The sequence below is a fragment of the Gallus gallus genome, chromosome 21 (genome assembly GCF_016699485.2).
Source record: "Gallus gallus isolate bGalGal1 chromosome 21, bGalGal1.mat.broiler.GRCg7b, whole genome shotgun sequence".
Classification (NCBI taxonomy): Eukaryota; Metazoa; Chordata; class Aves; order Galliformes; family Phasianidae; genus Gallus; species Gallus gallus.
The window spans coordinates 5,721,960-5,736,973 of NC_052552.1; the positions used below are offsets into that span (position 1 = coordinate 5,721,960).

Here is a 15,014-nt window from a genome sequence, read left to right on the forward strand (position 1 = left end):
ACTCAGTTGAGTAGGTAACACTTCAGATACTCTACTATTGAATATCAAATCCCAAGCAGGGAGCACAGAGCCACAGACCTCAGACTGGTCATTGGCACAGTCCCTTGTGAGCAGTAGTTGGTTTTGCTAGACTTCAATGTTATTAGCTCTAGCAGAAAAACTCAGGCAGCTCGTGGCTAAAGCAGCTCTTCAAAATACTCAACTCCTACAGGCAACACCACCATCCTACTCAGAGTATGCACCTCCCTTCAACAGCATCCATTCAGTATCCAATGAGCCATGAAAAACATAGCTCTCACTTTCATGTTCCACGTCCCCCAGCCTAGGGCCTGCAGCCTGAAGAGCAGCACTCTCACCTGAGCAGGTAATGCAGGAGATGCCCTCAGCACTCAGGTTGTATTTCAGATCTAGCAGCACCTGGATGTTGGTGTCTGGCCGGAACAGGACTGGAGCACGGCTAGCTGGGCGGAGGCGGCTGGCAAAGAATATGGACAGGAGCAAAACAAGAAGAAAGAGCCCTGCAAAGAAAAGCCCAGATGAGTGCACAGGAAACCCTGCACAAATCTTCCTCTTATGATACAGTTAGCAGAGACATGGAGGAAGGAAGAGAAAGGAACAGCACTAGAGCCCTGTGCTTGGATAATCCCATGAGGACCTGCCATTTCAGATCTGAGTGAAAGGAGAGGGATGGAGAAGTCTCCAAGTTCCTCACGAAGTTCCCTTAGGGACTATCTGGTCTGATGACACTTATCAACTGTGTTAGAAACCATCCATTATGCCCTCTTTCTCAATCTCTTGTCACTAATAATCATGGCTTGGATACTGCCTGTGATGCTGTCAAACCCTCTAAAACCCAGGAGGCTGGAATAACCCCCTTTCCTCCTTACCCACAATCACCCATCTGCTCTTCACTGCAGACCACAGCACCCAGTGCTCCAGAAGCTCCTGGAGATGAGCTATCAGATGACCTCGGTTGCTCTTCTCCACAGGCAGCTGCAGATTTTCTGGCATCACAGATACCAAGGGAACATCCCCCATTTCCAGAGAGACTAGAAAGAGAAATCAAAGGCATGTGTCAGTGTCACGAGTGTTTCCTCATCTTTCACAAAATCTCCTTCTGTGATGTGTTCTAGGACCCACTGCTAAGGTGATGGGATGAGACACAGGCAGAGACTTGCCCAGGATGTCATTGGAAGCATCTTTGGCAAGTCATTGCCATGTGACAGCTACACTACTAAATGCATAGCTCAGTCCAAAGCCATGCTTCAGGCTGCTCCTCCTCTGCCAGATCTCACAAACACTGTGCATATGGCTACAGGGACACTGTGTGCTTCTTGGGCCAAGCAGAGTTTGTCCCTCTGTTCCACTGAGTATGTCTTGGAGCTGATTACACACAGCTCACCTCTCCCTGACTGCAGCCGGGCTCCAACACGATCCCTCCACTCCAGCTCAGGGATGCCTGGGGAACTGCCCCTTCCCTACAGGTGAGAAACACTCATTTGCTGTAACGGGGTCAAGGACTGCCTGCTGTGCTGCACAGCTGACACACAAACCATGCTTGGTCACCAACCGGAACAAGCTGCTTTGTTACTTCATGAGTAAGCTGATGCCCAGGGGCCCTCAGAGAGAAGCATTCTGCTGTTTGCTCAGAAGGGAAGGAGTGATTTCCATACATTACCATTGCATGTGTCCCTGGCATACTAAGAAGACACTCTTGCAATGCAGAGCCAAAGCACAGTTGTATACATATCTACAGGGAGAAGGTCTGTGCACTGCCATGGGACTGATGGGCTCTCAGCCACGGATACATGTGCCTCCAGTTCCAGCTTGCTGCTAGGTGTGAAAACTACCCACTGCCCACACCACTTCCATCACAGGTTTTAAAAGGAAGAGATCCTAGCAAGTTTTAAGAGAGCATGATCCTGTTAGCACCTTTATCTCCAATCAGAGCTCGAAGGCACATTTCCTGCTAACAAGTGATAGGACATTTCTAGGCACTTTTTTTTAGATTGCCTGTGTTGTCCAGGCAAGTCATTGCCCTTTCCTTGCCACAGGGAGAAGGTGCTCTGAGGAGGTGATGATGGAGAGCAGTATTCTATGCCTGCTTCTCAAATGCAATGCCCTGAGCAGTAGGGAAGAGGGGAAAACATCCTTTACTTGAAGGTGAGCTGTCCTGGCGCTAGGGATTGGATGTAGCCATGAAACATCTATTCAGTGATTAGTGATTCCAGACAGAAAATACAATTCATGTTAGACCCAAGAGGATTAGCAAAGCAATGAGCAAGCCATGCATCCACAGCTGCTGCAGATTTCAAGGCAGCTTGCAGCCAGAAGAGAGTGCAGACCCCTACAACCTTCTGTGACAGCATTACCTCCTGCTTTAAAGTAAGGAAACTGAGTAACAACCCAGAAAAGCTCCAGGACTAAAAAGTCAGCACGGTCACCCAGATGGCACTACACAACAGGCACATACCAGGCTCCTCCTCCACACTGAGCAGTGGGATGTCATCATCAAGGTAAGGCAGCGTCTCTCGGCCTGCTCTGGAGGTGCCCTCTGAGGCAACAAAGAGATCTTCAGCCAGGTGCAAAGTGCTCTTCTTGGTGCACTTCTGACTGCAGCTGGGTTGGGGCAGGAAAGGACACAAAGGCATGAGCTTTGAGTCAGGTACCCTGCAAACAGTTACCACTGGCCTCCATCAGCAAGAAGGAAAACAGCAGCAGACTGCTCCAATTACTCGGAAAGGCAACAAGATGCAGTGCTGTGTTCTATTTCTATTGCTAAGTGCTGAGAGGTCAGGGGCTGAGCTGCTATGGCAAAGCAGCAGCAGTCTGGGCTGAATAAACAGAGCTGAGCCACACACGTTGGGCATTGAGTGACGGAAGTTTCAGCAGTTCATCTCCCTGCTAATGAATTAAATCAGGCCAGGTCATCTGCACTGCTAAAGAGCAAGGGAAGGGAAACGCGCTGACTTCCAAACAGGAATCTGCATGCACTGCTTGTGCTCACAGGCAGGAGCAACACTGGTCTGTCTGCCGTGCTGGACTTGTGTGTCCACAGCTCGGGGATGTGGCTCTGCAACGAAGACAAAGATGGCTCCCACACTCCATGAGATTTAACAAAGTGAAATGACTGACACTGCTGAATCTGCCCCCAAAGTGGTACGTATGCTTTCTTCAAGGGGAATGAGACTGGGACTTGGTCCTTCTATTTTTGCTCCCATCTGGAAGGGTCAATGTTGAATTTCTCTCATGTTAGAGACTATCAGTGTATGGGGAAGTCAAGGGGGATGAGAATGATGGAGAGGATTAGGTAAGGATTTGCATGCTGTCTTGGTGACGTGCTCCACAACAACTTCCCACTCACAAAACTCAGGACTCACCTGTTTTGGCAGGAGCTCTCTAGTGGGGACACATAAAGGGTCCATATTCCGAGAGCAGCTGGCATGGTGAAGAGCACAGCCACCCAGCAGCAGGACACAATCAGCGACATGAAGAGTCCAAAGTCATGCACAGCTGGGATCTACATGAAGAGAACGTGGGATTGGGATCAGAGAAGTGCCAGGGAGGGAGATGCAGAGAGACAAAAAGATATCTGGAGGAGCCTGAAAATAGCTCATGCTGATCTTAGTCATAGTCAGCAAACTTGGCATGGAGCTGATTCAGAGGCTGTCAGCGTCCCTCTCTTTTAGGGCCTCTGACAGGAATAGAAAGCCCCCAGTCCCACAACTGCAGTGTACCTGAGAGAAGATGTTGGCAGCATAAGCTGCGGCCGTGGTCAGGGAAGTGAAGAAGGTGGCCTTCCCTGCTGTCTGGATAGTGTGGATCATGCGCAGCCGCAGGTCTTTGAGGTGGGTGGCTTGGCGGTAGGTGTTGATGAACACAAAGACATCATCAACCCCTAGGGAAAAGAAAGGAGGGAGAGTTTGGTACTTTGCTTACGCTATAGGGACACGTGATGAGATTCTCATTTCCCCTGAGCTTCTGATCTGAAGATCCCCCACTTACACATAATTGAGGCAATGGGCTTGAAAATTTGACCTGCATTTGTTTCCATCACCTTCCTCTCTCCTGCATGCAGGAATTATGGCAAGGCAGCACAGGTATGTCTGAACAAGAACATGCTTACCAATCCCCACAATGACAAAGGCAGCTACACCATTGAGTATGCCCAAGTACTGGATCCCAAAAACAACGTGGTACAGGAACAGAGCCACCAGACAGCTCAGCCCAATACTGGCGATGCCAAAGAATGACAGGAACACTGCAGAAGGAAAGCAAGATGGAAAATACACCAGTGATGGCCATCCCCAGGGAGAATAGACACCTCCCACCTGCCCTGCTGGGGCACTAACAGGGCACACTGGACTCCGAGCCTACCTGAGCAGGAGGTAAGGATGTAAACCAGGACAGCTATGCAGCTACTGCTGATGAAGGCCAGCAACATGTCATTGTTGAAAGTCCTTCTCACTTCATAGTCAAACAAATCCGTCCCTCCATACAGCACCTGGACTTTGCTAGGGTGGGAAGGTAGGAAGGAAGAAGAGTAGGCAGAGTTGAGTGCAAAGGGAGCAGTGTGAGGGGATTTAACAAAGCACATCATCTGCCTTGGGGCCAAAGGATGTCACTGCTCCCATGAACTCTATAAACTGCTCAGAGCAGTGAGAGCAGGTTGGACTAGACTCCTGCTGGAGGTGAAATTCACAGAAGAAGGGAGAAAAATAAAAGAGCAGGTCTAATATTTTTAGAATTCCTCCAGTGTGTGGTGGGTCTGTGGAACTAATAGACTTCCTGCTGTCAGCAAACAGCTTCTGAAGCTTCCAAAGCTGATTCCATCTAGAATCCTAATCATTGCTTTTTATGTTAAGCACAAAGGTAATAACCAGTGGATGCAGGCAGAGTTAGAGCTCATCAGGAACCATATGATTTAGCAGCCTCTGCTTCTGGAAGCAGACTCTGAGCAGAAGTAATCCAAGACAATTTAAGCAGGAGTACCACAGCACTGCATCATAGGAGACAACTGGGAATCCGAGCTTCCGAACTGAGCCTCAGCCCCAATTCCATTTTGGCTTCTACTGGCTGCAGCCCACAGTGCCAGCCCATTGCTGGGAACACTGCGGATGCTCTCAGGGCTAACAAGGGCTGGCTGCATTTCACTCTGCTTTTGAAGATGAGTGTCCCTTCATTCCAGGAACTACTGAGACTCAGAATAGTAGAGAGCTGGAGATTGAGAAGTTGCAGTGCCTTCCCCCAGCTCTCCGGATACTGATCTACCCTTTTTCTTTGACCTCTGTTTTACCCTTTCTCTTCCACAAGCACAGAGCAAAGCTCTCTTCAACAAGAGCCCTGCAAGACCAGGTGGTGAAATATGTCTGCATTTCCTGAAGCAGATTTTGCCCACAGGTTGATGCCTTGACTAAGGGCCACTTCATTCCCTGCATCAGACTAGCTGAGGCCAAATTTAGAGCAGGAACACAGAGTAGCAGCTCTGCTGGAGTCAGTGGAATTGGATTTCTGAGACAGAAGCAAACAGACCCCACATCAGACAGAGGCTGAGCAGAAAGGCAGGCACTAGATTCAATCTTTGCCTTGCTGTCACCATCTCTGATATCCCTGACATGCTGCTGCAGTAGGAAGTGGCACTGAAGGGAAGTGTGTAAATGGTTTTCTGTTCCCCACTTCCACTCACAGCACTGTGCCAGAGCCCAACTTTGAAGATATTTTTACTCCTTCCTCCAGCCATCCCTTTAGCAAGCATCCTCTTCTCCAGCCTCTGTCCTTCCCTGCCCTTGTCTCCTCCCTGCCTGCACACACCCTCACCTCGTGCTCTGCTTGGCCAGCATGGCCACGTAGCTGACGACAAAGTTCTGGAACTTGTGGCGCTGCTCCTCCCAGCGATCCTCCACTGAGTAGTAGTTGGGCAGTGGTGCCCCAAAGAGGATCTCGCTCCGCAGCAGGGAGCTCTTCTTGTTCTCAGCAGACAAACCCTCATCTACATACCAGTAGAACTCGGGGTGGGTCATGGCCAGCTCCAAGGACCCTGCAGGAGAAAAGCACCACTCATGTTAGGTCCTGCTGAGCTTGGCAAGGCACAGAGTCTAACAAAGGAGAGCTGGGACTGTAGTCACTGACTATGGTAATACGATTAACTGCATATGAAAGAAAAGATCAGGGAGTTAAGACGTAAGGTGCAGACTCCATTTCTTTAAGCACATCATGAAGACCAGAGCAAGCCAGTTCTGAGTAAGAGACAATCCCTCTGCCTCCAGAACCCAAGTTCCCTTGAGCTCATGCCAGAAAAAACTCAGAACCGGGCTCTTTCCTGTTTTGGTAACAGAACTATTACTCATGCTGGAGCAGATGGAGCTCAGCCTTTGCCTGCTCCCAGCATGGCTCCTGGACAGTTACCAGCTACATCCTGTGCTGGGGAGACAGATGGATGCTCCATCCCACAGCCGCATCACACCCACGGCCTTATGATTCACCTCCTCACCACCTCTACTCTGCTGGAGGGGCATCCTGCAGGGTATGGAGCTGGGAGGAGGAGATAGGGCCCTCCTCCTCTTCTCCTTACAGACAGCTGGTGACTCACAAGCTGCCTTTCATGCTTTTCAGAGCAACCCACAGACCTCTTTCTTCTGTTCCGCAGTGCAGGGAAACTCATCCCTATTGTCCATCCAAGGCCTGATATTCTTCCAATTCTTCTCTTTCACATGAGAGAAGGTCTGGAAGACAACTGTACAATGTATGATTCCCCTTCACTCGGCCCTGTTGCTCTCCTGCTGGGGCCTGTATGACATGGTTTAGTGGGCATGGTGGGGATGGGTTGATGGTTGTACTAGATGATCTTAGTGGTCTTATTCAACCTTTATGATTTCATGACTTTGCATATGTCCTGACCTCACCAGCCCTGGCCCACAGCACTCAGCTCACCTTGGATATCAGCAAGGTCTTGTCCCATGCCATCATAGTAAATCTTCCCTCCTCTCTCCGTGGGGAAGAAGTAGGTCATGAGGGAGCTGGGAGGGGAACAGTAGGAGTAGGAGCCCAAGGGCAGGTCCTTCAGGACCTCATGGGGCTTCCAGCAGAACTCCCGGAAGCGAGGGTGATCCATGATCTTACGTTCAACCTCATGGATGGTAACCAGGCGCTCCGTGGTGAAGATGTTATTCTCAGAGTCCCCCCGGGCCAGAAAGATGAGCTCAATGCGCCAATGTGCGTGCGTCTGCGTGTTGGCACTGATGTAAGTGTTGGAGTAGTCCCAGCGCGGGGCTCCCCTCGTGACGCGGGACGTCTCGTTTCCTGGGTGTGGGTGGGCACGGGGCTCAGGGGAGCTGGTCCTGCCCTGTGGGGCACTGCGCTTGGCCCGTGTGCTGACCTGCAGGTGGGAAGCGTTGAGGTGCAGCTGTTGGAGCTGCTCAAAGATGAGCCTCTGCAGGGTTTCGGAGGTGAAGTCAGCCAGGTCACGGCGGTTCCTCCCCCATGACCCAAACTGGGACTTGAGGGCCAAGGCGAGCGCGTCGAAGCGCTGCGAGGACTCATGGTTACGGATCTCAAAGGCGTTGTAGGAAATATCAATGTCCAGTGCTGGGTAGTGGAGGAACATGACAACAGCAAGCACAGCAGGGATGGCACAGCCCAGGAAAAGGATGAAGCCAGCGCAGTATGGGTTAGTAAATATCCAGCCTACGATATTCCAGAAGCCACTGACTGGCAGCGTGACACGTAGAGGCCTGACCCTGCAGGAGCTTTTGCCACACAACAGAGCACCCTCCCGCCTCTTCCTTGAGCTGAAGGCAACCTCTTCGTCCTCCTCATCCAGCCAGGCGTCTTGCAACAAGGGGTCATCCTCTGTGTCCATGTCCAGCGTCTGCAAGAAGGGGAGAGAAATAGTCAGCAGTGCTCCTGCAATGGGGACACCAGGCCCAGCTGGGTGGCTATCAGAAGTAGATGTGGGTACAGAGGACCACCAAAGGGTCTCAGCAACAGAGCTGGGGCTCTCCCAACCCTGCACCCTTGACAATAACACACGAGTCCTTTTGGACCATGCAGATTCATCGCAACCACTGAAAGAGCAGCTGCTTATGGAGCACCCCACAGCTCATCTAACAGAGGAACCAGAGCAGGAGGAGTTCAAACAACAGTCACAGGGCCCCGTGGGGCTCTGTGTGGCTCCAGGAATACCAGCATAGCAACGCCAGGGGCTTCACAGTGCGTTAATTAATTAGAGAACCTTGTTCTCACAATCAGGAACAGCTCAAGCTACTAGATGTAAAAACAAGAGACTCTATCCTCTTCTCATTAAAATGGACAATAGATTTTCCCCCAGGTATTTATAGCTGCATTTCCCACAAAGCATGCACTGTACACATGTAGAAATCTCACATACCTGTGCCTGCAGATGTGGATGTTGGCACAGACTGATTCCACAGAGCTCTGACTGTGACCCTACAGGATCCCTGTTCAGCAGAGCAGGAAGGGAAAGGCTGAATGACCCCGGGCTCACGCAGGGATCTCCAAGAGAAACATCCTCAGCCCTGCTATTGTTTATGGCTATTGTTAATGGAGCGGTACAGAACATCCAGATTGCAAAAGCAGACACAGCCCCCAGGGAACGAGCAAGAAATTCTTTCCCGGATCAGCTCACACTTGGGCAGGATAGAAAAGGATTCGAGCTGGGAGGTGCTCTCTTTGCTGAACTCTCAGCCTTCCCTCATGCCCTTCCTTGCTCTAGGAAGGCTAGAAGGAAGCTGGCTGGTTCTAGGCTCCATTATAAAATCATACAATCATTAATGATCTTAGATGAAAAGACCCCTAAGGTCACCAAATCTGACCCCAACCCACCCCCACCACATCCCTCAGCGCCACATCTTCATGTTCCTGAAGACCTCCAGCGAGCAGCGGTGGTCCCCAAGAGCAACACCCCGCACAGTGCCATGCCTTCCTGCAAAGCCTCACACCGCTCTCCCTGAATGAGCACATTCAATTCGTTGCTCCACTTCGAGAGCTGCGAGCAATTTACACACAGGCCAGAAGCAATTTAAGAGCTTTACTCCTAGCGAGTGTTTCTATTTAACAGGATTTCTATCTGCAAGCAGATGAATTGCCAGCTCCCCTTAATTCCGGGTCCTCAGGAAAAGCAAGGGGGACAGAAATGCTCCCTGGCAGAAGAGGGATGTGCAAAGAAGCAAGAGTCACAGAGACCCCTGACTCAGGGCAGCCCAGAGGAAGCCTATGGCTTTGCACAATGGCCACAGGATTTATTCTGCCCTGGATAGCACCTGCAGGACAGCACTCCCAGCCCACGGAGAATCTTTGAGCTCAGCTTCTGTGTTCCTACCCGCACTGAGGGAAGCACCAATGCCAACCAGTGGCTTTAATCTGTAGCTGGAATTGCCTCACAACACAGTGACTTCCACTGCACTCAGCTGCCCTTTCTCTCGCAACCCTGGCCTCCCCTTCAAGAGATGGGAGTTACTGCAAGACCTGATCAAGCATATTTAGTCTCTTTTTAGAAAGAAAGAGAGGTAAAGGGCCATAATCATTTCCCATTTATTGAGCTAGTGGGGAGAAGGAGGGAGAGGATTGTAATCCTGAAACAGAAGAGCCTGCACGTGACAAGAAAGGGAAGCAAGAGAGACAGGTAGTAACGAACCACCAGATGCAGTATCGTGCCATCCTCTTTTTTAACCAAAATCTAAATCCTCTGTTAAAGGAAGAGGATCAGGCCTCAGGTGTCTCTTACGGCTCTCCTCACTCACTCTCATGGCAGCTGCAAAACCCCACTGCAACAGGTGGGCACACCCAACATACGAAGGCCACAGCATGCTATCCCCTACCCTAAGTACAAGTTCTGATGCAAACCCCAGTGCATCAGATCCTGGAAAAGCCCCAGGATTGACTGCACCCACATCAGAACTGAGTCAGAGCTGTGGAGGGTTCACGCTGTGCTCCTGGCAGGAGAAGGCTGTGCTACCCCGAAGGGGACAGCCTCACTCCGTGTGCATCTGTGTGCATCCTGCCCTCGTTCCAGTGCAGCTCTGAACTCCCTTCAAAAGAGTTTACCGCATGATTTGGCTGCAAAGCCAGACACAGCCCACTTAGCATTGCCCCTGGGACTCGTCTGGTTCTACCGCCTTCGTCAGATCCTGCCTGGGTCAGGATGAAAGCTTCTGCAACCCAACACACAGCAAATGGAATCGGCAGGGGAGATAAACCCTGAAATCGGCCAGGAGGAGTGAAATGCATTTTCTCTGCTCGGATTTTTCTTGGGGCTGGCTTCATTTCCCTCCCCCACCTCCCATACTACCCAGGGATGCCCACTGCTGAAGCATAGCCCAATTACTTTTTCACTTTCAGGATTTGTGCACCTAATTCTGTAGCTCCAACCAAAGCTCTGATTTACTTTTGGGTTGGAAGGAAAAGAGGATAAGAACGCTCCCAGAAGCTCTTTCTTCCGAGAAGAGGCCCTGACAGCCTCTTGGGGTAGGCACTGAGATTTGCTGGACTTCCCCCTGCCCATTCCTAAGCAAAGGGGCTCATAACAGGTCAAAAGCAGGCAGGATTCTGCAGAATAAGCAGCAAACCCTCCTGTAAATGTTAACTGGAGGCCTCCCACTGCCCCTATGTGGCATGTTCAGCTTCCCAAGTCCATGCCATTGAAGGCAGATGGGGCAGAACCCCACAAAGCCGTGTTAGGGACAGCTCCGTTGTATCCTGGGGTACTCCACTAGTGACCGGCCAAGTCTGATGTAACCCCATTTACTACAGCCCTTTGGGCCCAACCCATCAGCCAATTGCTCACCCTTCACATTGTATTTTTGTCTGGCTGCATGCTGGACATTTTTTCTAGATCCTGTAGTATTGGAAAGGCTTACTGAAATCCAAAAAGATAACATGAAAACACATCCACCCTTCACACTGAGCCCTCTGGGTTGGGACTGACAGGCAGTGTCAGCACGCAGCCCAGATGCTACAAAGCCTGATCTGAAGATGTGGGCTCAGAAAAGCCATTGCAGAAAAGAGACACGTGGCCATGAAGAGACTCACACCGTCCATTGGCACACCTACAGCTTTATGGAAGGGGCCAACAACGCCAGGATCCAGCTGACAACTTGTTCTGCCTCTTCGTGGCCAAAGCAGCACTGTGGACTAGAAAGAAGATAAGGAAGGTCTCCTTGTCAGAGCTATTTTTTTTCAGTAGCAATGGGCTCTGCTGTCCAAAGGAGCACAGAGGCCACCTCACACCAGATCTGAACTCAGCCTGAACACCGGGCATCAGCACTGCGCAGCCCAGGGGATGACTGTCATGGATGAACCAAGGATGAGAGGTAATGGCCTCAAATTGTACCAGGGGAGGTTCATGTTGGATGTTTGGAAAAATTTCTTCTCCAAAAGAGTGGTCGGGCAGTGGCACAGCTGCCCAGGGAGGTGGTGGAGGCGCTGTCCCTGCAGGTGTTGAATGTGGAGATGTGGCACTGAGGGACATGGTGAGCAGGCAGCATTGGTGGCAGGTGGATGGTTGGACTGGATGATCTTAGAGGTCTTTTCCAGCCCTGATGACTCTATGATCCTAACACCTCCATCCCTACACTCCCTGTTCAGCAATTTAACCAAGGCATCCCTCATGCCTTGCTGCAACCTCCCAGTCTGACTGGAGTAATGAATGAAGCTTTTAAAACACTGCAGAGCTATGGAGAACAGGGCTGAAATAATGACATCTCCTGTGAGCCTGGCATATAGCAAGATAGAAGGGACAAACCCAAACCTGTGAGAGCTAAGATTAGCACGAGTTTGGCCCCTGCCTGCAGATGGGGGAATCCAGCTCAGACTCCATCAGCCCTGAGGGTGTTGTCACTCACTTGCACCCCAACCAGGCAAACCACCCATGACAATTCTTTCTTTCTGATGAATTCCAGGATAGAAGAAAGTCACTGACAAGCCAGGGAGAGGCAGTGACAGATGAGGAAGCTAATTACATCCGACCTGACTAATTAATGCCAACTTTCAGATTAAAAAATCCTCACCAGTGTTCCATTTCAATTACTCAGTTGTTCCTTCTTAGAGGAAAAAAGAAGCCCTGTGCATCAGCGAGCGAGAGAGAAAAAAGGAAAGAAAGCACAAGGCTAGAAGGGGAGGGAAGACAATTTCTGTAATATGGGAGATTCCTATCGACAGAATAATTAAACTTCACATTTGTTTCTCCCATGGGCAAAGCTTTCACAGCAGAGCCAGCAGCTCTGTGATCCTATTTGTATTCCTGAAAACTCACAGAGTTCCTACCAAAGGCAGCTTTCGGCCCCTTTATGAGCTATATAAAGTTCCTCTAAGAGGGAGAGAAACGGGCTTTGTGCTTGCAAAATCATCCTAAGAGCATCCAGCTGCTGGAAAAAAGCCGCATCTCTAATGATGTGCACTTGATAGCAGGGATGGACAAAGAGCCTCCCAGGCCCTGTCATGCTGAAGGACGCAGCACTGAGCTCTGGCCACGCAAGGTGGCTGCAGGGCATCATTAATGCATATCCACTCCACAGCAGTGCTCCGCAGCAACGCTGAGACTCAGGACCCAGAGTCTCCCTCTGTGCTTGCGTCAGTAAGGCTGCTGGGGAAGTACCGGTTACACAAACAACAAAGAAGGGCTGCCTCGGGTCCCTGCTCTCCCTTTATCAACACAGCTGTGAACGAGTGCTGCCATGCCCTCTGCCAACACGCACAAGTCTCACTGCCTTTCATGAGTGCAAAAAAATGAGGCAGCAGGAGGTACGAGGTGCAACTTCTGGCCCCTTAATTGGAGGTCTGACTTATAGAGGTGCTGCACTCCCAGAAAAGCAAAGCAGGCTCAGGACACCTCACACTGGGCTCCTGACCCTGAATCTCCTAGAACTCTCCTGCAAACAGCAGCTTAATTCAGCCTAAGGACACAGCTCAGAGCCTGTCTCAGTGTGATACAAGCCTGGAGATGCACACGATAATAAAAGATGTTGGTTCAACTGCTGGCCGGGCTGCCTCCTCCATTATTAACCAAACAGATCTTTTCCAGCTGCACAGCACAATGCAGTGACAAGGTTTTCATCTCTTTTCTTTCTGGGCCCTTTGCATTTTCCCCTCCCCCCTTTAGAAGATGCACAAAACCACTGCCTGACCCCAGCACCGCAGATCAGAATGACATCAGGACCCAACAGTGCTGTTGGGATCGCAGTGTAACGATGGGGGAAAAAGAAATAAGTTCAACAACATCATTTCATGTATCTACATACAATAAAACTCTATTCTCTGCCATTTCGTGTGCCCAGAGGAGGCAAGATAATAGATGTGGCTGTACAGAGGGTGGAGGACTGGCAGAGCCCCCCAGCTTTGTGCAAGAAATCAGCACTAACTCACACACTGCCCCTTTCTGCCTGCTGACTATCTGTCCCCTCACAGAGGCTCTCACCATGGCTCAGAAAAGCACCTGGCAGAGGAAGGAAGCAGTGGGTTCCATTGACCTGTGCCACCGAGCTCTCCTGACAGCACCTGCCTGCTGCTCCAGGTGTCTGGCAAGTGCTGATTAGGCCTACTCGTAATTACAAGCCAAAAACAGTGAGGAAAGATTAGCTGCAAAGTCAAGCACTCACCAGTCAGGAAATGCCAAAATCAGGGCTGACACAGCATCCTTAATTCGCTCTCCTTCTGTAAACGCTTTGCAGTGCAGTTTTTCTTCCAAGCCCAGCACCCAAACACGGGGGCTCTGACCTCTGCCAGTGCATGCAATGGATGATGCTTCCCCAGCCCAGCAGCCATTCGCTTCCTTGTTCTCTCCTCATTGTGCAGCGTGAGGTCTCACGCCTCATTTCCTGCACGCTGCTCCAGCCTGGTAGCTCAGAGGCACAATTATTAATTTCCTCATGAGCTTTTTCAGCGCTGCCTCTCCCGACAGTGGCTGAGGGCTGAACACACAGAGCTGAACCCAACCATCTCTGAGGAGGGGGTGGTGCAGCACCCATCTGGCAGGTGCAGGTGCTCAGGAGATCGGAAGGATAAAAGAAAAACAGAAGAGACATTTGTATGTCTGAAACAACAAGATACCCAATTTCTTAGAGAGCGCAGAACGGCACAGATGTGCAACAAACTGCAAACTCCACACTTTGTTCTGCAAGCGTAATTTGAGTGGAAGCATCGAGCGTAACCATCACCGTGCAACATAACTTCTGTGCTGGATAAAGACATCCGACCTCTGCAATGAGCCAAATCCACAGAGCTGTGTTAACCACTGCCCTGCTGGCCAGTACCTGGGATGCTCTGGGAATGCCTAGGAGTGACAGAGATGGCACGGACATCAGCTCCCCCAGCTCCTACCTCCCGAACAGCCACATGGACAAAGGATGGGCTGGAGAAAGGGAATGCAATGTCAGCATATGGAGAAAAAGGAGAGGGATTGGTTGAAGAGCTGCGATCCACGCAGCGGTGTGCAGCAAAAGCAACATCTTCGTTGCTTTCTGTGATTGTAGGAATCATTACAGTTGGAAAACACCTCTCAGACCCCCAAATCCAACCCCAGCCCACCCTCACCGTGCCCACCGACCACATTCATCAGTGATGTTTTCCAAAGAACTCCAAAATAGGACACACACAGCTCACCAAAACGCTCACTCCAAAGCACTGCCACACTGGCACTATTTAAAGAAAGATGTCACTGGGGTTTGCTTGCATCAAGCCATGATGTGCATTCGGTGTCTCAGAGGTAAACCAACACAAGAACTTGACTAACACACAGGAAGAACGTTCATTTCCTGAGAAAATAATTTGCTCGTGGTTACTGCATCTAATGACTGTGGGTGCTGGGAGACAGCTCCTTGCTTACAATCTCAGGAAGCACGCCTTGCAGCCCTGCATCACGTTTACCACCTGAGCTCCTTGCGTGTGCTAACGATAAGGCCCTGCTGTCACCAGGCACATGGCACACACAGGCACCAATGCAATTCAGCAGTGACTTCCTTACCTGGTGCAGAAATGACTTCGATGCTGTCAGAGCCCCAGCC

The 15,014-nt window shown here is 50.6% G+C and overlaps 1 protein-coding gene across 16 annotated transcripts in view; it reads right to left on the reverse strand.

The window, feature by feature from the left end:
• Nucleotides 1-15,014, reverse strand: part of DISP3 (dispatched RND transporter family member 3) — a 117,532-nt gene that overhangs the window by 12,559 nt on the left and 89,959 nt on the right. For 12 of the 16 annotated variants that reach the window (NM_001199176.2, XM_046903168.1, XM_046903167.1 and 9 more), the window contains 9 exons: nt 6,931-7,867; nt 5,818-6,037; nt 4,378-4,514; nt 4,127-4,261; nt 3,738-3,898; nt 3,381-3,520; nt 2,474-2,619; nt 888-1,049; nt 357-518 (listed from right to left, as the gene is read on the reverse strand). In NM_001199176.2, coding sequence (NP_001186105.2) covers nt 357-518; nt 888-1,049; nt 2,474-2,619; nt 3,381-3,520; nt 3,738-3,898; nt 4,127-4,261; nt 4,378-4,514; nt 5,818-6,037; nt 6,931-7,858 — 2,191 coding nt within the window. In that variant the 5' untranslated portion in view covers nt 7,859-7,867. Of the gene's footprint in view, nt 1-356; nt 519-887; nt 1,050-2,473; nt 2,620-3,380; nt 3,521-3,737; nt 3,899-4,126; nt 4,262-4,377; nt 4,515-5,817; nt 6,038-6,930; nt 7,868-8,386; nt 13,844-15,014 lie in introns of those variants that run through there. The other 4 variants (XR_006931964.1, XM_015296921.4, XM_015296920.4 and 1 more) reach the window with 2 other exon arrangements.